Source organism: Engraulis encrasicolus, chromosome 16 (genome assembly GCF_034702125.1).
Source record: "Engraulis encrasicolus isolate BLACKSEA-1 chromosome 16, IST_EnEncr_1.0, whole genome shotgun sequence".
Taxonomy (NCBI): domain Eukaryota; kingdom Metazoa; phylum Chordata; class Actinopteri; order Clupeiformes; family Engraulidae; genus Engraulis; species Engraulis encrasicolus.
The window spans coordinates 45391805-45416936 of record NC_085872.1 but is presented as its reverse complement, the minus strand read 5'-3'; the positions used below and the strand labels follow the sequence as shown (position 1 = coordinate 45416936).

The 25132-nt window shown below is 45.5% G+C and overlaps 2 protein-coding genes across 4 annotated transcripts in view; both read left to right on the top strand.

Annotated features, from left to right (window-relative positions):
- Positions 1-12855, top strand: part of LOC134465846 (band 4.1-like protein 3) — a 43847-nt gene extending 30992 nt beyond the window's left edge. The window contains exons 13-19 of one of the 3 annotated variants that reach the window (XM_063219740.1): positions 274-327; positions 2094-2135; positions 3648-3731; positions 4734-4838; positions 6544-6624; positions 7036-7282; positions 12090-12855. In XM_063219740.1, coding sequence (XP_063075810.1) covers positions 274-327; positions 2094-2135; positions 3648-3731; positions 4734-4838; positions 6544-6624; positions 7036-7161 — 492 coding nt within the window. In that variant the 3' untranslated portion in view covers positions 7162-7282; positions 12090-12855. The remainder of the gene's footprint in view (positions 1-273; positions 328-2093; positions 2136-3647; positions 3732-4733; positions 4839-6543; positions 6625-7035; positions 7283-12089) is intronic. The other 2 variants (XM_063219741.1, XM_063219743.1) reach the window with 2 other exon arrangements.
- A 7769-nt stretch (positions 12856-20624) lies between these two features.
- Positions 20625-22463, top strand: LOC134466627 (zinc finger protein 764-like). The gene is made up of 2 exons (XM_063220520.1): positions 20625-21111; positions 21358-22463. The coding sequence occupies exons 1-2, from the start codon at positions 20817-20819 to the stop codon at positions 21855-21857; spliced, it is 795 nt and encodes a 264-aa protein (XP_063076590.1). The 5' UTR covers positions 20625-20816; the 3' UTR covers positions 21858-22463.
- The last annotated feature ends 2669 nt before the right edge of the window (positions 22464-25132 follow it).

Sequence of the window (25132 nt, the reverse complement as noted above, 5' to 3'; positions counted from 1 at the left end):
ATCACTAATACCATCTTCTTCTTTGTCATCATCATCAACACATCACAGCTTCATCTTTAGCATCATCATCATCATCTCTCTCTCTCTCTCTCTCTCCTACACATTAGTAAAAACCATGTAGTCTGATTTACGCCCTCTCTCTCTCTCCTCTCTCACTCGCGCGCTATCCCCCCCCTACGTCTGAGTAAGAACCATGTAGTCTGAATTGGCCCTCTCTCTCTCTCTCTCCTCTCTCTCTCTCTCCCTGTGACTTGGTGGGAATGTGCGCTTCAGTCGGACAGTGACCAGACGGATTACGCGTGTGACGGAGCCTCGTCCCCCTCGGAGGTTGGTGGCCTGCCTGCTCAGAGCATGATCCTGGCATGCGGGGGGAATATACCTGTATAAAGAAGAAAAATCCGCACTCACAAGCTATGTACCACGCAGTGATGATGCCTTAAAGGGGTATGCCACTATTTTGGGACTTAATACAGTTAAAATCGATGGCTGGGGTTTATAAAGGTGGTTAAGTGCTTTAAGACAAGTTAAAAGCGGGAATATGTCGCTAAGCTAGTGAAAGTCAATGGATCCGTGTAGCATTGTAACATGCTACACGGATCCATTGACTTTCACTAGCTTAGCGACATGCTCCCTCTTTTAACTTGTCTTGAAGCAACACAACAACTTACATGAAAAATAAGACACTTTACCACCTTTATAAACCCTGTCCAATGATTTTAACTGTATTAAGCCCCAAAATAGTAACACAGCCCTTTAAGAGCCGAAACGCGTCTGCTTGTGGACATGGTGGTAATTTATAAATAAATAATGAGACGTAGCTTGTGAGTGCGGATTTTTCTTCTTTAAGTTGATACCTTTTATCGCGCACCCAAAGTCATTCATTTTTTCCCAGAAGTTGAGCGCGTCCTCTGACAAACTTGAGGAATTTACTTCAGAGGTGGACGATACACTGGCATGAGCTTGGGGAATATACCAAGTATAACTACATAAGGGGTGGACGACCTTGGGGAATATACCAAGTATAACCACATAAGGGGTGGACGACCTTGGGGAATATACCAAGTATAACCACATAAGGGGTGGACGACCTTGGGGAATATACCAAGTATAACCACATAAGGGGTGGACGACCTTGGGGAATATACCAAGTGTAACCACATAAGGGGTGGGCGACCTTGGAGAATATACCTAGTATAACCACATAAGGGGTGGACGACCTTGGGGAATATACCAAGTATAACCACATAAGGGGTGGACGACCTTGGGGAATATACCAAGTATAACCACATAAGGGGTGGAAGATACAGAGCATGATCCTGGCTTGAGCTTGGGGAATATACCAAGTATAACTACATAAGGGGTGGACGATACACTGTACACCAGGGCTATTCAAATGGCTGCCCTGGGGCCAAATGCGGCCGTCGGACACCAAGGTTCTGGCCCCCCACAAGCCCCTTGAAATACAGAATAGTTTTTCGGAATTTAGAGATAAAAGTGCGGGTTCCGTTCCGTATCGAGCTGAAACAGGACACAGGACATTAAAATGCGGGAAATTGCATCTAAGAAATGCAAAATTTTCAAAGTTTGCCACCTCAATGAAGTGTCCCGTATTTTTTTTCATTGACAGTCGGCAACCATAATACATACGTATAGTTGGACCCCTTTACTGGGAGGAATTTGAAAAACTGGCCATCGTTGACATTTAATTGAATACCCCTGGTGTACAATGATATGGTCTCACATGATCACATGATGGGTGGACGAACGATGACACTGTACAGCGATACAGTCACTTCAGGGGTGGACGATATCTATAACCAGGGATGGGCGATATATGGAAGATTTGGGAGACTAGAGACGATTTGAGCGACAGTTTGTAGTTGAGCGAATATTACGCTAATTAGTTATGATGCGGTTCTCTGCAGGAGGAAGAATTGAATTTGAATGACTATACATTACGTGACAACGAAAAATCCTGCCGGCAGCTCTATAGCTTGATCGTTTTCTTTCTTTCTTCTTGTCTGCGTCCTTTTTTGTTTTATAACTTGATCGTTTTCTTTCTTCTTGTGTGTGTCCTGTTTGGCCAACGCTAGTCTGATCGGGAGGAGGATTACACTACTGACCTGAAGACACAGGTATCAAGCTGTGTGTGTGTGTGTGTGTGCGTGTGTGTGTGTGTGTGTGTGTGTGTGTGTGTGTGTGTGTGTGTGTGTGTGTGTGTGAGAGTGTGCTGGGAAGCCGACAGGGTGGCAAAGGGGTGAGTTGTCCTGGGCCCAGGGAGAAGGGCGCCCCAGAATTGGGTCCTTAGTACATTGCATGTATTTGGCGAGGGGGCTCTTTCACACTCTGTGTGTGTGTGTGTGTGTGTGTGTGTGTGTGTGTGTGTGTGTGTGTGTGTGTGTGTGTGTGTGTGTGTGTGTGTGTGTGTGTGTGTGTGTGTGTGTGTGTGTGTGTGCTGGGAAGCTGACGGGGAGAGGGGAAGAGCCAAGGGGTGAGCTGTCCCGGCACAGAATGGGGTCCTTAGTATAAGTTTACAAGTTTACAAGTTTACAAGTTTATTTATTTAAGAAAAGGACAGCATATATTGCCAGCATTTAAACAAAAATGCTAAATATACAAGATTGTAGCCAAGAGGCTAATTTCCGTCTTTTGTCCCTTGACAGGTTTGATGTTCCTTAAAAATACACAGTTATTGCACACAGTTGTAAAAAAAAGAGAGTCAAAAATACACACACATTTTAAAATATATAATACAAAATACAATTACAAAATACAATACCCAAATAAGTTAAACAGCTGCCAGTACTAACTATGTAAGATTATGCTGACAGCATTGATAATCCAGTAGCCATAATTTTAGCTGTTCACTAAAGGAGTTTAATGTTGGCACTTCTCTAATTTTACTGGGAATTGTGTTCCAGGTGTGACAAGCTCTGTAACAGAAAACAGCCTGACTAAAAGCGCTCTTTCTAAATGGGACAGAGCAATCACCCCTGGAACTGGCTCTGGTAGCCCTGTTTATGCTATTTATGGTAAATGTACATTGCATGTATTTTGCGAGGGGGGCCTTTCAGATTAACCTGGTTCTCACGCGATGGTTGTCACCAAACATCTGGAACATTGTCAAGCGCTTAGCTCTGGGAAGGCGTGGGTGTGTTTTAAACAATCGAATCTGATTGGAGAATTCACATGGCTTTTTTTTTTTTTAAATCACGTACTTCACTCACGTACACTGCCCCTATTCTGATTGTGCAGGCTGTGAAATTTGTGATTCCGTTCGGGCTTGTCTAAGATTTCCACGGCTCACGGCCCTGTGTATGTGTGTGTGTGTATGTGTGTGTGTGTTTGTGTGTGTGTGTGCATGCATGACACACGTGCATCACTGTATTACGACCCTTTATGATACCTGTTAAACAAAGTCCTGGTTTTGGGGTGGTTTTTGCAAGGTGCCTAAAAGTATTCACTGGGAAATAGACAGCATTTTTATAACCGCCTCGGGGACTGCGACGGGAGATGGAGATGGAGGAGGCAGCTCTTAGGTCTCAACTGTGGTGTGTGTGTGTGTGTGTGTGTGTGTGTGTGTGTGTGTGTGTGTGTGTGTGTGTGTGTGTGTGTGTGTGTGTGTGTGTGTGTGTGTGTGTGTTCAGGATGGGGAGGAGGAGATGGAGATGGAGGAGGAGGCTGCTGTCGTTCAGACAGAGACCAAGACCATCACCTATGAGGCTGCAGAGGTGACACACACACACACACGCACACATACACACACACACACACACACACACACACACACACACACACACACACGCACGCACGCACGCACGCACGCACACTCTCACACACACACACACACACACACACACACACACACACACACACGCACGCACACACACATACACACGCACGCACACGCACACGCACACGCACACGCACGCACGCACACATACACACGCACGCACACACACTCACACTCTCACACTCTCTCACAGACACACACACACATACACACACACACATCAATAACAAAAACAATACGCCACAAAAAAACACAACCTTCTTTCCAAAAAGAATTCGCTGTGCGCACAACTGCCACTTTCCCTCCTCTCGATATGATGAACTACCCCTTACTGAACTGTTTTTAATAGAAAGGTTGGAATTGCAAGGCCTGCTAATGATCAAAACGCAATATCAACCTATTCTTAAATAATAATCTTAGGCACCAGCCAGCTATGCCACCTGATGCCAAAAAATCCTTCATGTATCTGTTCATACGTCTGTCAGAGAGATTTTCACCTCTCACCTATTCATTGTTATATATACGGTAGTAAAAACACAGTGTGTGGGTGAAGGTGTGGGTACATATGGCATACACATATACTATGCAAAAAGTGAAATCATAAAAAATCTTAAAGGTGCACTGTGTAAGATTGTGGCCAGAGTCAGTATGAATATTGACTTATAAATCAGTAATTATTAGTATTACCAAAGACCAAAAGGTTTTGCAGCAAAAATGTCTATTTCTGGAAATTAAAAATGCTGGACAATGGAGAAGATCCCCCTTTTCATGTATGAAAAGTGCAATTTTCCCAGCCATAAAGAATACTTGAAAATGTTAACATTTGGGAGTGGGTAGCGTAAATTCTGGACATAAACAACAAAGAATATGACACGGTGCACCTTTTAAGAAGTAAAACATATATATTTTGTATGTATTCTGTGTCCGTGTGTGTTTTCAGGGTGAAGGGGATGTGGAGGACGCTACTGACACTGGAATGCTCATGAGCGCCCAGACCATCACCGCGGAAACCAACAGCGGAACCACAACCACGCACATCACCAAGGTAACAACAAGCGGCAGTCTTCTCTCTCATTGAAATCCATTATAAGACGTGGCTATAGAACTACAAACATGGCCTCTTCAGGTAACCTAGTTTGTAGTCTTCTCTCCCAATGAAATGTGCCACGCACATCCCAAAGGTCAGGCTCAAGGTCTTTCGTTCAAGGTCGAACCGCTCATCATGACAGCAAATGCTACCGTGTCCTTGGAGACGCTTTGATAGGCTATAGTGATATAGACTGGTGACCCTCCCATAATACTTCTCTAATCGGCCAATAAGCAAACAAGGTGGGTGAGAGCTGTCCAATCGTTTCAAACCAGAGCTGAGTGCAATCCTCCCGCCCTTCTAATCGCGTCAGGTCAAAGAGCCTCCAGACCACGAATACGAAGGAAGAGAGGTGTTATGGGCGGGTCATGCCAGACTGAGTATTGTGTCCAGTGATTGGCAAAAATGGATTTATTAGTTGCAATCCAGTGCCACATACACCAAATGACTTGGTTTTACCTGTCCAATTCAAACAGGCGATCATTCAACCTGCTTTAACCAGCCAATTTACACATTTTTTGTCGACACAAACATATACAGTTTTTCAATGTGGGTGAAACAAACAGTGGTACTTTTTCACTATGGGCCTCTCACAATGCATGTGTCAGTCTACCTGTCAATCATCTCTGCTGGCCAATACATTTTCGGCAGGGGGGTGTCCAGTGCCCCCCCAGCCCCCGCTCTAGCCCCTCCCATCTCCCACTCTAGCTCCTCCCATCTCCCATGTCTGCTTGCATCAACTTTGTTCCGTTTGTGCAGGTCATTCATTCTCTCTCTCAGCCTCTACAAAAGTGTTGCATTTATTTTTCGAAAGAATTATATCCAAAGAAATTTCGAGGTGTGGAGTTCCATTAGGAGCCCCATGCACAATGTTGCCAGATTGGGCGGGTGCCCGCCCAATTGGGCTACTTGGGATGAGCGTCTGCGGGTGAAAATCGGAAAAATTGGACATTTGGCGTTTTTTTCAGCCGTTTTGGGCCCATAGAAGAATGTACTTTGTTGAAATTGGGCGGATTTTGGCAGTTTTTGAGAAGCTTTTGGGCGGGATTTGGTCAGACACATCTGGCAACACTGCCCGTGCATTCTATGCTCACGACAAGAGCCCCTATGCAGTAAACGAGGGGAGCGCTGCGCTCTCATCCTCCATCTCAAAGGTCCCGTTGGTGCTGGGTGATATGTAAAAATAACCTAAATTGATTACTTAATATCCCGATAAAGATGTAGAGTATATCGCAATATAACACAATCACATATCTTATATTATCTTTATTTTCTCTTTATTGTGTCATGTCACAAAACTGTGGTCCTTCAAAATGAAGTTATGTGAACTTAAAGAGTGCATAGTGACATCACGTAAATGAAATGTTTTGAAATTATATTAAATTGGTTCATCACAATAAGAACGATAGAATCGTCATATCGCTCAGTCCTAGTTTCTGTTCTACATTTTGAAGTTCTCCAGTGCCTCTCTGCGTTGTCCACCATTTTAAGTTCTGCAGTCCGTCTCTGTCTGTACCGTCCTCCATTTTTAAGTTCTCCATTTAAAGTTTTCTGGTGCCTCTCTGTCTCCCTCACAATTTTTAAGTTGTCCGGTCCCTTCTATGTCTCGTCCTCCATTAAAAAATCTCCGGTGCCTCTATCTCTGTCTTCCGCCTTCTTGCAGACGGTCAAGGGGGGCGTCTCAGAGACCAGGATTGAGAAACGCATTGTCATCTCGGGAGACACAGACATCGACCACGATCAGGTGTGGCCCAGTAGTGGCTAATGGTAGCCTGTTGTAGTATATTCTCACATTGAAAACCATTATAAGACATGACTACTGAACTACAAAAATGGCAGCCGACCATGGACGTTTGCATTGTCATCGAGGGAGATACACACACATCGACCAGGATCAGGTGTGGCGCAGTTGTCGTGGCCTAGTGCAGTGTAGTCTAGCATGTAGTCTTTTCTCCCATTGAAACCCATGATAAGACATGGCCATTGAACTACAAAACTGGCCTCTTCAGGGAGCCTACCATGTAGTCTTTTCTCCCATTGAAACCCATTATAAGATGTGGCTATTGAACTACAAACATGACCTCTTCTTGTGGTCTGATCTTGTCTCTCTCTCCCCCTTTGCGTGCCGGCCCGGGTCTGGCCCGCGTCTGGCCAGGCTCTGGCCCAGGCCATTCGGGAGGCCAAGGAGCAGCACCCCAACATGTCGCTCACTAAAGTCGTCGTCCACAAGGAGACGGAGGTCTCATCGCCCTCGGAGGGGGAAGGGGTCGCGACCCAGTGACACACATACAAACATACACACACACACACATACGCACACACACACACAAACATACTCACATACAAATACACACCCACACCCATACACATACACACACACCCTCCCCTCCCCTTCTTCACAGGTAAGGTACTCCTCCAGCCCAGTGTCGCCCCTCCCTCACTCGCCTGTGGCCCCCTCACCCCATTCCTGAATACTTTGGGACGTGTTGCCTGTAACTACGCATGACATGTTGGGACGCATGGCTAACTCATGGCGCACCTCGTCGTCGGCCATTATCCTTTACATCACGCTGGCCGGGGACACATGCAGGCGAAAAGAGCGGAGCCTGCGAAGAGAAGAGACGAGCGGAGCAGAGCGGAGCGAAGAGAGGCAGAGTGCAGCGTTCCACTCTGACAGCTCATCTGTCATCAGGTTGTGGCGGCAAATCAAATCGATTGACACATTTATGTTTCACAGGCGAAATTAGCTCCTCATTTGCATAATATTAAACTTGGCCAAATAATTTTGCCTGGCTTTGCCTCACTTCACCCCTGATCGCTGCCTTGCCTCCACTTTGCTCCCCTCATGGGAATGAATGGTGCAGTTCGCTTCGCTTGGCCAAATTCATGTGTATGTGTCCCCGGCGTAACTCCTGGTTCACCTCATTGGCCGATATCCCTCACATGACTAACTCCTGGTTCACCTCATTGGCCGATGTTCCTCACATGACTAACTAATGATTCATCTCATTGGCCGATGTCCCTCACATGACTAACCACTGGTTCATCTCATTGGCTGGTATCCCTCACATGACTTACTAACAGTTCATCTCATTGCCCGGTATCCCTCACATGACTAACTAATGATTCATCTCATTGGCTGATGTCCCTCACATGACTAACCACTGGTTCATCTCATTGGCTGGTATCCCTTACATGACTAACTAACGGTTCATCTCATTGCCCAGTATCCCTCTCATGACTAACTAATGGTTCGCCAAAGCTTGTTGAAATTTCCAATAACTAATGTATTTCATTAATGCAAGAGTGGTAATCACTGTGGTTGCACCACCGGACATCTGCTACTAAAAAAAAACATCAGTGGCCCATAATCAGGTGTCGAAAATAAAAGTAAAAAAACAACACAGTTTCCTTCCAAAACAGGTAACTTATCTGAGTAACCAGTAGACCTGTGTACTTGTCTTACGATCAGCTGACTCTGCGCTGGTTGGATCAAGTTGGTGGTGGGTCCTTGTTAGGTGTTAGGTATTTTGCAGTAACAATACAGTCTGTCTTGCTCGTTAGGTACAATGGAGTAAATGGCGTATGCTATGTAACAGCTATGTAATGCCATGCGCTTGTGTTGTACTTACTGGGGATGTAAATAATATCGAAATGTATCGATATATCGCGATATATTCTGATGATTGAATTGAAAAGCATCGTATCGTGGGGCATTCTTAAGTATCGAAAATAATCGAATCGCTGGCCCCTGCCCAATAACTTAATAGAAGTGGAAAAGTAATTGGGGAAAAAATCGAATCGAATCATATTGTATCGTATTGTGGGGCATTCTTAAGTATCGACTCGTATCGCATCGAATAATAAGATATCGATATTGAATTGTATCGTCATGGAGGCTGTGATTTACACCCCTAGTACTTACACCATGAATGTACTTCCACTCTTGACACCTCTGCCTATAGCCAGTCATTACCAGGGCCCCCCTTTCACCTGGGGGCCCTAGTCAATGGCCCAGTTTGCTCCTCCGGTTGGGATGGACCTAGCCTGGGCGAGCCACTGTTGACTCCGTCAAACAGTCTGGCAAAAGCCAAGAGGAATCCGTCTCCGTGTAGGGTGGCAGATTCTCTGATCTTACTCTGCCATTTAAATTCATAGGAGTTCCGAATTCAGATTAAAACCTACATTGTGCTTTATTAGCATGACTGTTATGATATAGCGTCGCAAAAGCATACAAATAACAAAACAAATGTGTGAATATAGTTACCTTAACCAATCATTAACGGACCACGTGGGTGAGTTGTTCTGCGTCACCAGCCTCAACTGTTTGCTGATTGGCTAGACACTGAGAGAACCGAGCTCGAGGCCTTTGCCAGACGATGTGCGGAGCCAAAATCTTTGGGTGGAGTACATAGGATGGCGTTGCCAGGCTAGGGTGGAGTACATAGGATGGCGTCGCCAGGATAGGGTGGAGTACATAGGATGGCGTCACCAGGCTGGGATAGACCTGGCTGTGGAACCCCAACGGATGGTATCAGAGACGACCATTGAGGACACAGAGGTCATGTCCTCTGTATTTTCTTTTTCAAAAATGTGAAATTTAACTAGAGGTGCTCCGATCACCATTTTTTGGCCCGATCACCGATACCGATCACCAAAAATCTTTATCTGCCGATCACCGATCATTGCCGATCACAGAAATTATTTCCTATTTTTTTAATAGCCTATTAATTATCCTTATTGAATATTTCTGCCCATAAACCAATCAATCTTAATTTGCACATGTCGCTTTCACAATGTAGGCCTATTATTAGGCTATTACTATTATGATTATTATTATTATTGTTATTATTATTATTATTATTATTATTATTATTATTAGGCTATTATTATTATTATTATTATCTTTCAGCTCTTTCAGACTAGTGTTGGTAATATAGCCTACAAGTAAGCTTAAGTCTACAGTATTAATCAATTTATAAGTTATTGCATATAATTACTAAACTATTTAAGATTGAATTGAAACTGAAACATTACATCAATTTATAAGTTATTGCATATAATTACTTAACTATTTGAGATTGAATTGAAGCTCAGACACCTGGATCTCAGTCTCTCGTCTTCTGCATACGAGAAAAAAACCTGTCGCTTTAAATGAGCAGCCTCGTGAGGAGAGCCCCTCCCCTCTCTGTCACTCACTGTCCACAGCTGTAGTGCTCCGCGACCGTTCTGCTCTCTCCCTCTCACTTCTGTCGCCGTTTGGCGTTTCAGCGACTATCAAACTAATCGACTGACTGTCAATTACAACTTTGAAAACAATAACGTTGGCATGCTTGTGCGGACAACGTGAACTTGTCGCGTGCTGACCGAGGCAACTACACAGGTTATAACGTAAAATGGCTAACGGGCGAGAAGTAGTCTATCGCAAATTACATTGTGACTGAAACACTTGAGATTCTACATACACAAAACAAGAAAAAAAAACTTCACTTGAAAGAACAGGGAACACGCACAACACAGCGTGTCTGCGAGGAAAGCTCTTTCTCTGTAACACTGTCATAGAATGTAGAATTCCCTGCACAGACTCATTGAGTTTCACCGTCCATTCTCCCTAGTTGCTGTTTGGTGTTGCAGCGACTACAAAACTAATGACCTGGCTGTCCATTAGGCTACAACTTTAAAAACAATACAGTTGATGATTGTTTTGGAAACGTTTAGTTGTTGCGTGCTGACAGGCTGTAACTCAAAATAGTGAACATGGCGAGACTGACACGTCATTCACAAATTACAAGCGTCATGTAAACTGCGCATGGATCGGAAAATCAGATCATTGTTGATGCAGATATGATTATAAATGGTGAAAATGAAGGAGGGAATTCCAAAAAGTTAAAGACAAGTAAAGATGCCTTATTTTGGTGCAGCAGCTGTGCAGAGCCAGCACCTAGGCTACATGCAGGCAGCGCCAGGTGTAAAGGCGAAATGGTTGCGTGAGGAATTTAATATCTCTGGATCGGTTTTTTGATCGGCATGTTTTTCCGATCACCGATCAGGCTATTTTTGGCCATTATCGGCCGAGCATGATCGGCTGCCGAGCAATCGGAGCACCTCTAAATTTAACTATGATGAAATCGATCTATGATCAACAATGATAAATTCAGTCTGTATATGCCATCCCCATTTATCCTCAAGGCAGTGATTAATGGAAACAAACTTAAATGTACAGTATGCAGTACAGCACGCAGTATTTCACCTCGGTATTTGAACATGTCTCGTTACGGCCCTGGAGACGATCAAACGAGCTTAGCAACAATGTCTCTGATGGTGTTCAAACTGGGCTCATCACTGCAACAACATTTGTGTTTTTAAAACGCATGTATGTGTTTGTGTTTGGTTTGGTTTGTGCGTGTGCATGTGTGTATGTGTGTGTGTGTCCCACACTGCAAGAAATGAAATCTTAGCAAGCTTACTTTTGTAGTACTGTTGAACTAGAACTTTTGGACTATTTCATCTTGTTTCATGACATTTGTCCATGGGGCTAGACTTTTTTTTTCTGGTCAGACTTTTTTTTTACTTGTCACAATGGCTATAATAAGTTACAAAAAAATCTGCGAACAAAAATCAAAAGTACTAGTTATTAGGTGACTTTTTACATCAATTAAAATTGTTTTTGTCTGAAACTAAATGAATAAACTTGCTAAGATTTCATATTTCTGCGGTGGAAAATTTCGAGGGGGCTGTGTGAAACTGCCTTGACCTCTCCCTTGGTCCCCAGTTCAGCTGTGGGACTAATTACTAATTACAGTTGGCTATGTCTACATAGACATTGTCTATCTATCTATCTATCTATCTATCTATCTATCTATCTATCTATCTATCTATCTATCTATCTATCTATCTATCTATCTATCTATCTATCTATCTAACCAAAGGTGCTCTTTTGGCATGTCCAATATTCAGGCCTTTGATCTTGCCAAGGCTGTTAACACAGAACTCTCTCTCTCTCTCTCTCTCTCTCTCTCTCTCTCTCTCTCTCTCTCTCTCTCTCTCTCTCTCTCTCTCTCTCTCTCCATCTATCTCTCTCTCTCTCTCTCTCTCCCTATTTCTCTCTCTCCATCTCTATCTCTCTCTCCCTCTCTCCCTCCCTCCCTCTCTCTCTCTCTCTCTCTCTCCCTCTCTCCCTCCCTCCCTCGCTCTCTCTCTCTCTCTCAGGAGGAGTAAGGTCTCTTCTCGTCCAAGATGGAGATGTTCCTTTCCCCACTCCATGACACAGCAGCAGCAGACAGACCCCTCAGTTGGCCAGTACGGGGGAACCATAAAGGTTCTTCTCAAGAACCTATGGGGTGTTTCAAAGGAATTGTCTAAAAGGTTCCTTAAGGAACCTTTAGGGGGCCTTCCTTCTAGGGCTGTAACGACACACTCCACTCACGATTCGGTTGGTATCACGATGTTTGACTTACGGTTCGATACACTTCACGATTTTATAAAAATCTTTTTAAATTAATTTGCTTTTTTTCATATTTGGCAACATAATGAATAAAGAGTACAGTAGCTTTTAGGTAAAATAGGTTACAAGAGGCTACTACTTATTTTAAACAGTTTAAAAATGATAACGACAATGCTTTGAAGCTTGGAAGCACTATCACATCATATCTTGTGGTTATTCTCTGGACACCTTCTTGCACTGTGACAGTATCGTGACGTGACTCTGCGTATTGCGATTTCTCCGTTCCATACAATATCGTTACAGCCCTAGCTCCTTCACATTGGCAAACTGCAGAAGAGCCCCTAAGTAAGCACCCACAGGGTTGTCAAACTCACTACTGGGGCAAAGTCTGTCCGGCCGCGGGGCCATTTTATTCAGCCTGCGACATAATTTCAATTCTGTATTACAGTTAACCCACATACACCATTACAGTAATATGCAGTAACGAAACCTGAACAAAAAAATGTGGTGTGTGGCGGGAATATGCGTGGGCCGAGGAAGAAAAATCCGCACTCACAAACTGTGTCTCATTATTTATTTATATTACCACCATGTCCAAAAAGCAAACGCGTTTCGGCTATCAAGTACCACGCACTGATGAATGCTTGATAGCCGAAACGTGTTTGCTTTTTGGACATGGTGGTAATATAAATAAATAATGACAGATTTTTTTGAGATGCTGATTTTTCTTCCTTAAGTTGATACATTTTATCGTGCACCTAAAGACTTTCGTTTTTTTTTCAAGAAGTTGAGTGCGTCCTTTGCCAAAACTTCAGTGTAACACTCATGCTGCATAACAGAATATGTGTGGTGCAGACACATTTTAAGTGCCAAATATGATGGAATGGTAGCTTGTGAAATTTGCCTTCAAGTATTATGTGTGTCTTAGTTTTTTTTTAATTATTATTAAATACTGAATTTGGCCCAAGACTTTGTCACAGAATTTTGAGTTTGAACACCCTGCCCCTAAGCACACACAGGTGCCTGAAAGAACCTTTTTTGGTTCCCCTGTCTGCGAGCCAGCCAAGAGAACCTTTTGGGTTCCCCCACACCTACGAGCCAGCCAAGAGAACCTTTTGGGTTCCCCCACACCTACGAGCCAACTGAGGATTCCGGTCCCGAGTTCTCCAAGGAGCCGCCACATTTCTACAGGACATCACCAGCAGCAGACGAAGCCTCCACTGTTAATACACATAGAGCCCACTATTAACTACCAGACCATTTTACACTTGGAACTAATAAACATACCCATGCCTGGTTCACAGATCGAAGACTGTTCGTCTGTCATTTGTGTTTGTTCATTTCCATGAAACTGTGCCTACTGTGTACAGTCCACAAGTGTACATTTTACAAACCACTACCACGGTTGGGGAACCTAACGGTAGGGACACATAGGAGCCGAAGCGAGCGAAGCGAAGAGACACGAAATCCAACCGTCATCAGGTCATCGCGGCGAATCAAATGGAATAGAACAGTTATGTTGTTGATTTGATTGGGCCGCGGCAGGCGAATTCGCTCCTCATTTGCATAACATTAAACTTTCTTTAATAATTTCGCTTCGCTTCGCTCCTGTTCGCTTGCTTTCGCTTGCCTTCGCCTGCCTTCGCCTCTCTCATAGGAATGAATGGCAAAGTTCGCAAATTCGCGTGTATGTGTCCCTACCGTAAGACGCGGTCTTATCCAGCCTCATGTACATTAATGTTATGCAACGGGGGTGGTGGTGGGGTGGTTACTAGACAGTGTCATAATCGTGTAGGGGCCTGCTCTATGTTCCTACAGCCCATTGGTCCCACAGCCCGTTGGTCCCACAGCCCATTGGTCCCAGAGCTTATCCTTGCTGCTCCATGTTCACACATTTTAAAGAAATTATTCAAATATAGTCCCTATGTTACACAACTCCATGTTCCCACACTTCCCAGCAAACAAAGAGAACATGCCTTTCTTCCTGCCATGGGACAAAGGGCCTAAATTTGAATAAATTCTTAGAAATGTGGGAACATGGGCCAGCAGGTATAAGCTGTGGGACCATTGGGCCTATAAAAATAGGTTAAAAGTCTTAGTGATGTGGGACCAATGGGCTGTGTCACCAATGGCCTGTGGGAACATAGACACGCTCCCATTGTGGGGCCACTACAAATTTTAAGGATAACATGTCTACCAACTACTCAACCTGATGGATTTTTCGATATTGCATCTGGTCATAATTCTGCATAATTCTGTTTCACTTCTGACCAATCAGGGGGCCACTGGCAGGTGGGGGGCCCTAGGCTGCAGCCATACGTATCTAGCCTGTGCATTAATCCGGCCTTGCAAGCAGGTAAAAGGACTTGATGCTGACCCCATGAAACACAAAGACCACCAATAACACAAACCAATGCCATTTTAGAGCAAGAAAACCTGTAGTAAAAAAAGGGAAATATAATGAACATAGAGAAATAAATAACCAATAATAAATTATGTTTAAAAAGCTACAGCTGTGTATAAAATATAGTAAGGCGGTAGCCCCACAATGCACGATGTTCCCCGCTGTAATAGTCGTTGAGAAGACTTAAAGGGACACTGTGAGATTTTTAGTTGTTTATTTCCAGAATTCATGCCACCCATTCACTAATGTTACCTTTTTTCGTGAATACTTACTTACCACCACCATCAAATTCTAAGTATTCATTATGACTGGAAAAATTGCACTTTTCATACATGGTCCGACATTTTGAATTTCCAGAAATAGCCATTTTTAGCTGCAAAAATGACTGTACTTGGGCCATACTAGAAAATATTTGTTTATTACTTACAAAACTTTCATGTAAATATCAAATTTGGCAAGAGCCAATAGAGTTTCAATGAGCAGCATAGTAGCAGTACCTTTTTTGACCATTTCCTGCACAGTGTACCTTTAACTAGGCCTACCATAATGCTACTACCCTATTACGATTTGATCACTCCATTCTAGTAGGCCTAACAGCAAATTTATAACAGGGGCATTGTCTTAACAGGCTACAATGCAAATATATAAACAAAATAATGAGAAAGCGATTTGAAAACGATGGGCAAAACTGGGAACCCCTGTGTCTTATGCTACTTTGGCTGTGAAAAAAACCTGTGTGTCACTTCCATTATCCTAACTCCTGTGTGCGTGTGCTTCTCGTGATGACAACGCAAGACGCCATCGATGACAGAATTTTATGTTAAATGGGGAAAAGTCCCTCAAAAAGTTGTTGTGGCTATGGGGCAGAGTGTCGCTATGGGACGTTGTACTAAGTGTCGCTTCTTGTTAGATCCACCTTCTTTGTTATGGCTACTCTGACAGCGGGAGGAATTTTATTTGCTCTTCGGAGGCGGGGCGTCATCAAAGCACAAGTTCACAGGTCAAGGACGGGACTTCGGGTAATGGAATGCACCCTATGTGTCACCTCACAGATGCTATGTCCATCTTTTTTTCTTTTTTTTAGCGAAAGTGAAGAAAGGCCGATTGGGAAACTCCCATTGTCATTGTGACACAGCACTCCACAGCACACAAGTGTTCACTGCACACAACGAAATTGCATTTATGCCTCACCCGTGCAAGGGGGCAGCCCCCAATGGCGCCCCAAAGGAGCAGTGCGGCAGAACAGTACCATGCTCAGGGTACCTCAGTCATGGAGGAGGATGGGGGAAAGCACTGGTTAATTATTCCCCCCACCAACCTGGCGGGTGGGGAGTCGAACCAGCAACCTTTGGGTTACAAGTCCAACACTCTACACCGCTTAACTGCCCATCTTATATGACTAGACTATTAATGATATACTACAATAAGCCTACATGGGACATGTCCCATCCTTGACCGAACGGTTAAGGAGACAGGCTTTAAATCTGAGGCTTGCAGGTTCGAATCCCAACCTCACTTCTTCGCTGAAGTGCCCTTGAGCAATTGGCACCTAACCCCACATTGCTCCAGACTATTAACATGATAGGCCTACTCTGTAAATAACGGCAAGTCACTTTGGATTTTTTTTAAAAGCATAAACTAAGTGTAATGTAATAATAATGTAATAACATGACTAAACCATGGCCCAGTTAGGCTAGCCAGGTTGCGCCATCCTAGTGACGCAACACCTTCAAATTGAATAGTGATTGCAAGTCTATGGTGATCAGGCAATAGTTATGCTGCTCCTTGCATAGCTCTTTATTCGACAGTGAAGAGATGACTGGAAATGAGAGAGAGAGAGATGGGGCAGGGCTGGGAAATGACCCAGAATGGGCTTGAACCTGGGTCACTATGCAAGCCCTATGTGGGGGGACTTAACGCGATTTACACCACTCTATTGATGACATACAGTAGCCTACATTGATGATATACAGTACATTACACTTAGCTGGCGCTTTTATCCAAAACAACGTAGTTATTTAGGTAGGCCCTACAGGGTATTGGTTATAGTCCCTGTAGCAATGTGGGTTTATAGGCCTATTGCTCAATTGCACTTCTGCCATGGATGACGGTGCTGGTGGGATACGATTCGAACTTGCAACTACTAGGCCTACTGAAGGACTGCTAAGATTTCCTTAACTGTGAACACAGCTAGATTATTTGGCGTCCTCTTTTTCACGGAGATAGGAGCCTATGCAGAGATGGACTGTGGAGGCTGAGATCAGGTGGAATATTTACGGTACTTCACTCTTCGGCACGCCACACCCCCGTATTCCCAAAGACGGAAGTAGCCTGTAGTGCAGCCTCGATTAGTTATCTAAGCTAGGCTACGCTGTTTACTTTTCCTTAGATCGCCACTAATTACGCGTTAAATCTCAAAGCCCTATGTGCCTTCACGTTTTATTCTCATACTGTGTTGTTACGCAGTCGTGACAACTTTTTTTAGCTTTATAATTTTCGCAAGATGCCGAATTCCCTGGAGGCGCAGATCTCGGCAGTGGTGGAGGTCTTGGCCAAAACAGCTGTGAAGGAGATATGCTCCGTTGTCAACAACTCCTGCATCGAACTGAGACTCGAAATACACCGCAAACAAGAGGAGATACACGCGCTTCGCAAGATAGTGCGCACCTTGACCAGCGGGCGAAATCCGCGAGAATCAGCGTCCTCCTCCCGTTATCACCATCAGCGACGAACTGTTGGTGTTCAGATTCGCACCTCCTCCTCGGAACAAGGTAACTAAGCTCAGGTGGTGAAAATCAAAGTGCCCGAAACAAGCACAGGGCTAATTGTTGTTAAAACAGATTGCTACAATACAGCACAATTACTTGTAACAAGTGCAAGCAAACAACATGGGAGCGCAGCCCTGTGGTCGTGGAACGTTATACTATGACTGAATTGAGAGTGCAGGCAAATAGAAGTCATCCAAGATTTTCATTATTATTATTATTGGGGTGTTTTCCACCTTCAAATCGTTGTAGGGTCAAAAAGGTCAGTGCCCCCCCTCATTTGACACATAGTGTGAAGTCTATGTGCTATAGTATATGCACGGTTCTTGTTGTGTTTTTAGTATTTTTCAGTAACAGTCAGTCTCCCTCATTGGGTACAATGGCATAACTGGTGTCACAACTATGTAATAGCATGATGTGCCACAGCCTACCTGAGTAGGCCTATTGTTACAGGCAGTTAAGGCAGTTCCAGAGGCAAAAGGGATTTCTATGAGATTCTATGAGTTATTATTATTATCCAGTCTCTCTGCTAGAGAGGTGTACAATAATGTGGGTGGTCCGTGAGTGCATGTTAAATGTGTATAATGTATAATATTAAATGTTACGCTGCTCTACGTCCACAGTGAATAATATGTAATATATGCTAAATAATGTATAATATTAAATGTTACTCTACTCTACGTCCACAGTTAATGGGGGCTCATTCTCGAGACCGGAGGCTGACCGGGCAGAAGCTGCCAGGTCTGCTGGGGGTTATAACTCTCCAACGGCCTTCACAAGTCGTCACGACAACGTTACCGCCAATCGCCTTGCAGTCACAGTCGCCAGAACTGCAGAGAGGAAAGAGCACACACACGCACACCACCCCCTGAACAGAGCCAAGGTGAGCACACACACACACATACACACACAAAGTCTAGCCCTGAGGTGAACGCACACATACACTCCATGGGCAGACCTGACACACACACACACAGACACACACACCATGGCCAGAACAGAGGGGAACATACAGAGCTCTCATCTGCAGCCGACAGAAGAACAGGAGGAGCTGGGAGAGGCTTTTACGGCCCTTGGAGAAATTTGAAGTGGCCCCACGAATGAAAAAGGTTCCAGTCCACTGCTCTAAGTCGTTGCTCAAAAGTGCTGGTGTGACGGAGGTGTTTCCGACCCGCACGGTTCATCACCCTCGAGGACGCGAACCTGCCACCTCGTCAACTACATCGGTTCGGCGATGGGAGGCACAGTATAGTACGAGCACGCTGAGCTAAAGGGCCGGTCGGATAGCCCAACGCTACCGCACTGTATGAGGCTTCGGGAGGGAGCGTTACTAGTAGTGGTGTCAACAATGATCGATTCGGCGATGCAATCCAATGCGGAGCATGGACGATCCAGAATTGATCCGGCAAGTTCCAGAATCGATCCGGCAATTTTTTTAAGTTTCAATTACTTCCATGGATATTTCGGGAGCAATTGAATGTTAAATTAAATAAAAGCACTTCAAAACATTGCAAGACTGATACGGACTGATACAGAAAACAGCCAATAAATTGTTGCTCAGTATCTGTATTGCCTCATCATGACTGATTAAACATTTGCTTTGCTTTCAGTAGAAATGTAATGCATTGCAATGCATTGTAGAATTGAATCAGATCGGATCGGATCGCATAGAATCGAATCGAATCGAATCGCATCGCTACCTCCTGAATCGTGATCGAATCGGATCGTGAGGGCAGCCCCAATCCACACCACTAGTTACTAACGTTACAGGCCACACTCTGCTAGCTAGCCTCCGTTACACTAGTTATTGGGTGACCAATGTAACTATGCCTCTATGGCCTCTTTTCCACTACCGGTTTTCTGGTAGGCCTATAGCTCGACACAGCGCAACTCGGCCGCCACTTTTTGCTTTACGATTCAGTTGTGTCGTGCCGATTTGAAAATCAAAAAGTGTAGGCCGAGTCAAGCTTTGTCGAGCTGTAGGCCTACCAGAAAACTGGCAGTGGAAAAGAGGCATTAGTGTCTCTCTCTCTTTCTCTGAATTCTATTCAAAGGTGCTCTTTTGGCATGTCCAATATTCAGCCATTTCTGAGGCCGTTATTTATTTCTTTTTATTTTTTTTCAGCCTTTATTGTTACAGGGCAGTGTGAGAGCAGACAGGAGATGATTGGGAGAGAGAGATGGGGCAGGGCTGGGAAATGACCCCGGTTCCAACCGGGGTCCCCGTGGGCAATGTAAGCCCAAATGTGGGGGGCTTAACGCGCTGCGCCAGAACACCCCCTCTGAGGCCGTTATTATAATACTCTCTCTCTCTCTCTCTCTCTCTCTCTCTCTCTCTCTCTCTCTCTCTCTCTCTCTCTCTCTCTCTCTCTCTCTCTCTCTCTCTCTCTACCCCCCCCCTCTCTCTCTCTCTACCCCCCCCTCTCTCTCTCTCTCTCTCTCTCTCTCTCTCTCTCTCTCTCTCTCTCTAGCGCCTGAGAGAGGAGGACCAGGAGGAGCTGAGAGAGTCTGAGACACAGCTGCCGACACGCTCCTCCATCCAGACGGACAATCACAACAACAACTTCAACAAAAACAGTTCAGTTAAAAACAACTATGTGAAGTTGTACAGCTCAACAAATGCCCACCCCCCGCTCAAACACAGCCAACTCTCTACCTCAGCAACGATCTCACACACACACCAGGTCTCACACACACACCAGGTCTCACACACACACCAGACCTCGCACACACACCAGACCTCGCACACACACCACATCCCTACTCAGGACTCCACCACCTCCGCACCCGCGCACACACTCACACATCTCAAACCTCCACAGCCTGCTACCTCCGACCACACACACACACTTCAAACACACACACACACTCAGGACGATACTGGTAGGCTCTCCCAGCACACTCCCTCCTCGCACACTCAGGATTCACACACTCACTTCTCGCACACTCGGGAAGAGAGGTCTAGTTTCTCCCAGAGTCCCGAGGGGAGGTCTTGGTGTGCCGTCAGACAGGACGCTGAGGCCTTTGGAGACCTGCAGGTGGAGCTGAAGACTGAGGAGCTGGAGGAGCAGGAGGAGGAAGATGTGGAGGGAGAGGAGGAGGAAGATGGGGAGGAAGAGAAGGAGGAGGAAGAGGAAGAGGAAGAGAGCCTTCATCAGGGGGTGACTAAGCTGCACCGGTCAGAGCAGGACTCTCAGTTTGGACCGGCTGCTCGCACAGAAGCTTCCGGTACCGCTCAGTCCGGTCCGCTCGGCCCAGGCCTGCAGCCCCCGGGCTGGTACTGTTCGGACAGCACAGAGGCGTCCGGTACAGAGCCAACAAAGATGGAGGATTCTGAACTAGAGCTCAGTGCGGCAGAATGGAGCGAGTCGGAGCTTTGCAAGGACAGAGTTGTGACATCACCACCACTGCCGGACTCTAAAAACGGCTTACCTCCTGTCTCCCATAGCAACGCACTACCGTTACCGCTGGCGACCATGACAACGGCGTCCCCCTCCTGGCCCCTTCCGCTTAGCTCCTCCCCCATCACCATCAAGCAGGAAGAGGAAGAGGAAGACTGCAGCGGTGTTCCAGAACCGGGGCCTCTGTTGCCGGCGGTGACCACAACCTTGTCGTCAGGTGACACAGAGTTCTTTCTGGACAGAGGAGGTTTGTATAGTTTAGCAATATCTTGCACTTCTTTATTTTTACATATCTATGCAATGCCTGTTTTTATTTCTTTTTAAAGGACTATCAAACCTGTCAAGGGATCAAAGTGTTTTGTATGTTTTGCATTTTGTCTAAAGGGTATATCAATATGATTCTTTCTCTTTGTAAAATAAATAAACCTTTAACCTTTAAATGAACCACTCTTCTGTGTGACAGGAGGGGTCAGCGGAGAGCGAGACCGGGACGCGATGCCACCAGCGATGATGCCGTCATCGTCATCACACATGGCAGGGGCGGTGTCGTTCGGCAGATACAAGCGCCGCATACAGTGCCTAGACCCGCCGATGACCTTGACAACGGCCCTGTCGTCAGGTGACACAGGATGCGGAGACGGACAGGACATGATGTCATCATCGCTGTCACATGGCGCGGCGGCGGCCGTAGCGGGGCCGTTCATGCGCTACAAGCGTCGTATCCAGTGCCTGCAGTGCGGCAAGAGCTTCGACCGCCAGAGCCACTATGAGCGCCATCGCAGGATACACACGGGGGAACGGCCCTACGGCTGCTCCGTATGCGGACGCCGCTTTACCCAGAAGAGTAACCTGAAGGGACACCTCAGGACCCACTCGGACGAGAAAAGATACCACTGCCCGGGGCCCTTCGCCACCGTCAAAAACGCCTTTAGCCCCCCTTTAGCGGCCTCAAGACACTACTAGGGGGCGACACACACGGCCATTTGTAGTGTTTTCTCCCATTGAAACCCATTGTGAGACATGGCTATTGGACTACAAAAATGGCCGCCTGCTGGTGATCCCGTGCGGTTCGTCCCCCATCGGGGCTGCGAGCTCACCACCTCGTCAACTATATCGGTTCGGCAATGGGAGGCACAGTACGAGACCGCTGAGCTAAAGGGCCAGTCTGATCGCCCAACGCCACCGCGCTGTATTGACGCTTCGGGAGGGAGGTTTACTAACGTTACACGCCACACTCTACTAGTTGGCCTCCTAAAATCAAACACAAGAAAACCCAAATATCTAATAATAGCTGTTGTGCGATGATGGCACTTTGGTGCCGCTTGTTCACATTCCCACACAACCCAACAGGTGAACGCTACACACACACACACACGCTCACACACACACACACACACACACGCTCACACACTCAGGTCTGCCTGGTAGCAGGTGTCCGGCTATTTCAGAAACATAAAATGGAACAATAAAGAGCCAAAATATATGCTTTTAAGTGTGTTTCTCCTTATGTCTTTGGATGACAATAAAACAGAGTTCTTTCCAAAGCTTGCTGCGGGTAGAACCACAGGCACGTGCTTGTTTGTTACCTCCGCCAAGGGGGTTATGTTTTCGGTCTGTCTGTCTCTCTGTCTGTTTGTCAGCAAGACAACTGAAAAAGTTCTGAACGGATTTGGTTGAAACTTTGTGGAGTTGTTGGAAATGACCAAAGGAACAAGTGATTACATTTTGGTGGTGATCCAGACCACGAACTGGAACCAGGATTTTTTAAAAAAGATCCTTCACCATTGCTAGCCTACAAACTGTACAAATCTAGACGAGTGACCGCATATTGAATTGCGGGACCGGGTGAATTTTGACATTGCAGTTTCTAAATCAAAACACATCTCCTGCGTTGTGATTGGTCTGCCAGATTCAGCTTGCAGGCAAAAATAATTTTGGGTGGGTCGCGGAGCTGTGGTGTAAAAATGTACTAACTCACCCTTTTATTGTCAGTCACAAAATTGAATCAAGATGCAGTATTGAATAAATGCCGGTGTTGCTGAAGAGGGAGTGAGACCTGGTTAATGCTCCACTCCACTAGTGGCTAGATATGTTAATTATAAGCACGTTTCCGACGGGGTGACTAAATATTGGGTCACAACGTATTGACCATGGAAAATTGTGGGTCCCAAAACTACTCCAGTTAATAAGAACCACTGTCATAAAGAATAACTAATGTACACCACAATAAACCAAAAATAAGATAAACAACATTTCCATGACTACATTATTACACTACATTATAATAATGTGTTGCATCTCTGAACAATACATGTAATATTATTATTTTATACAAATGTAGATCTCAGTGGAGCACTGAGGTACAGAGCTACAGTAGGCAACGGTGGTGATGAAAAGGGGGTGCACAGAAAAACACATGTAGTGTGGCATTGCCCCACTGAGATGGGAGCGTACCTATGTAGCGTGGCATTGCCCCACTGAGATGGGAGCGTACCTATGGAGCATGTTAGGGAGGCCGAGGGGGACGCTGAGAAGGATACAGCTGAGAGGGGACGGTGCTTAGTTGCCATTGAGGGGCATCAGTCGATTTTATTTTTTTTAAACCAAGGGTGGCATTGGCATAGCCTGGTTTTACCACGACCAACTACAACTAGTGCAGCAGTGCACTGCAGTCTGATGTCAGTCCCATGCCGTGTCTCAGATGGGGCACTTGTGCACTCCAAGCACTATGTTTGGGAGTGTACCCATGTTCCCCAGGTCCCATGTTCCCCAGGTCCTGTGTTCCCCGGGTCCTATGTTCCCCGGGTCCTATGTTCACCAGGTCCTATGTTCCCCGGGTCCTATGTTCCCCAGGTCCTATGTTCCCCGGGTCCTATGTTCCCCAGGTCCTATGTTCCCCAGGTCCTATGTTCCCCTGTCTTTGTATGGGAGCGGGGAACATAGGACCCTTTTTCTAAAAAAGGGTTCTATGTTCCCCGCATTATATGTTTCCAAGTTTTCAAATTGTGTCCTTCCCAAAAACCATCCCTAAACCTAACCTGTCAGTAATGCAATGTTTCTGAGTTGTAAATTTGTGCCCTGACCAAAACTATCCCTAAACATAACCTGTCAGAGGTGCAACAACAACCTGCGCTTTGCCATGCGGAAGAAGTCTACTTGGAAGTAGCTGGGAACATAGAACCCTTTTTTGAAAAAAAGTCCCAAGTTCCCCGGTTGCGGGGAACATAGGACCTGGGGAACATAGGACCTGGGGAACATAGGGATGACCCCACTGAGATATATAAAATAATAATGAGATTACACGTAGTAATGTTTCGAGATGCAATACGGTCACACTGGTCCCCTGACTCGGATGGGAGTGAGGTTTAGGGGGGTGAGTTTAGTGCAGGCCAAGGCCCCCTTAGCTGGAATCTACTGGGCTGGCATACAGGGGCGGTTCCAGACATTTATTCTTGGGGTGGCGAAGTGTATTTCAGGGGGGCATGCTCCTACACTAAGGGAAAATTATAAACACTATAAAATCGACACACACACTTTTGTGACACAGTGAATCCCTTCAAGTGAAACCCTGCAACCTAAAGTTCTATGTCTGAAATGATGTCAAGCATTAAGGCGATTGGTCACAATCAGGGCTCTTAATTGGGGTGGCAAATCATATTTCTGGGGGGGCAAATGCCACCCCTGCCACCCCTTAGAACCGCCCCTACTGACATATTCATGGGGCCTTGTCATGGTCAACCTTGGCAACCCATGCTCAAAAACCGCATGGGAGCACTAAAGCCCTAGCCTGGTCCTGACCATCCCATAATGCTACCATTTAATTTTGTATTCATGCCAATCCTTGGGCGGAGGTACGTGGATGGCTCGCGAGGCTACTAAAGCCCTCCCAAATTGAACTGAATTCTAGTGACCTTATGGTTATAAGGCGGCAGGAAAACCTGACCAATGCCCATTTTTGACTGTTTTTACCCGCAGACGTCCAAACTTAAGAGCCCAATTAAGCAGGAAACTGCCCAATCTGGCAACATTTGGTGTGGATTTCAGTTTGTAAGCAACAATGACTCTTCTTTTATATGAATACCGGTAATATTTATTGGAGGAAAGGACGACATAGATTATCAAATATGCCACCAACCCATACAGCCTTGACATTTGATTTGACCGTTCGCCCGTGTGACCCTTTTGATTGATAGATTGACCCAATCACCCAAGAGTCAAATGTGTATGATTGAGTCGCC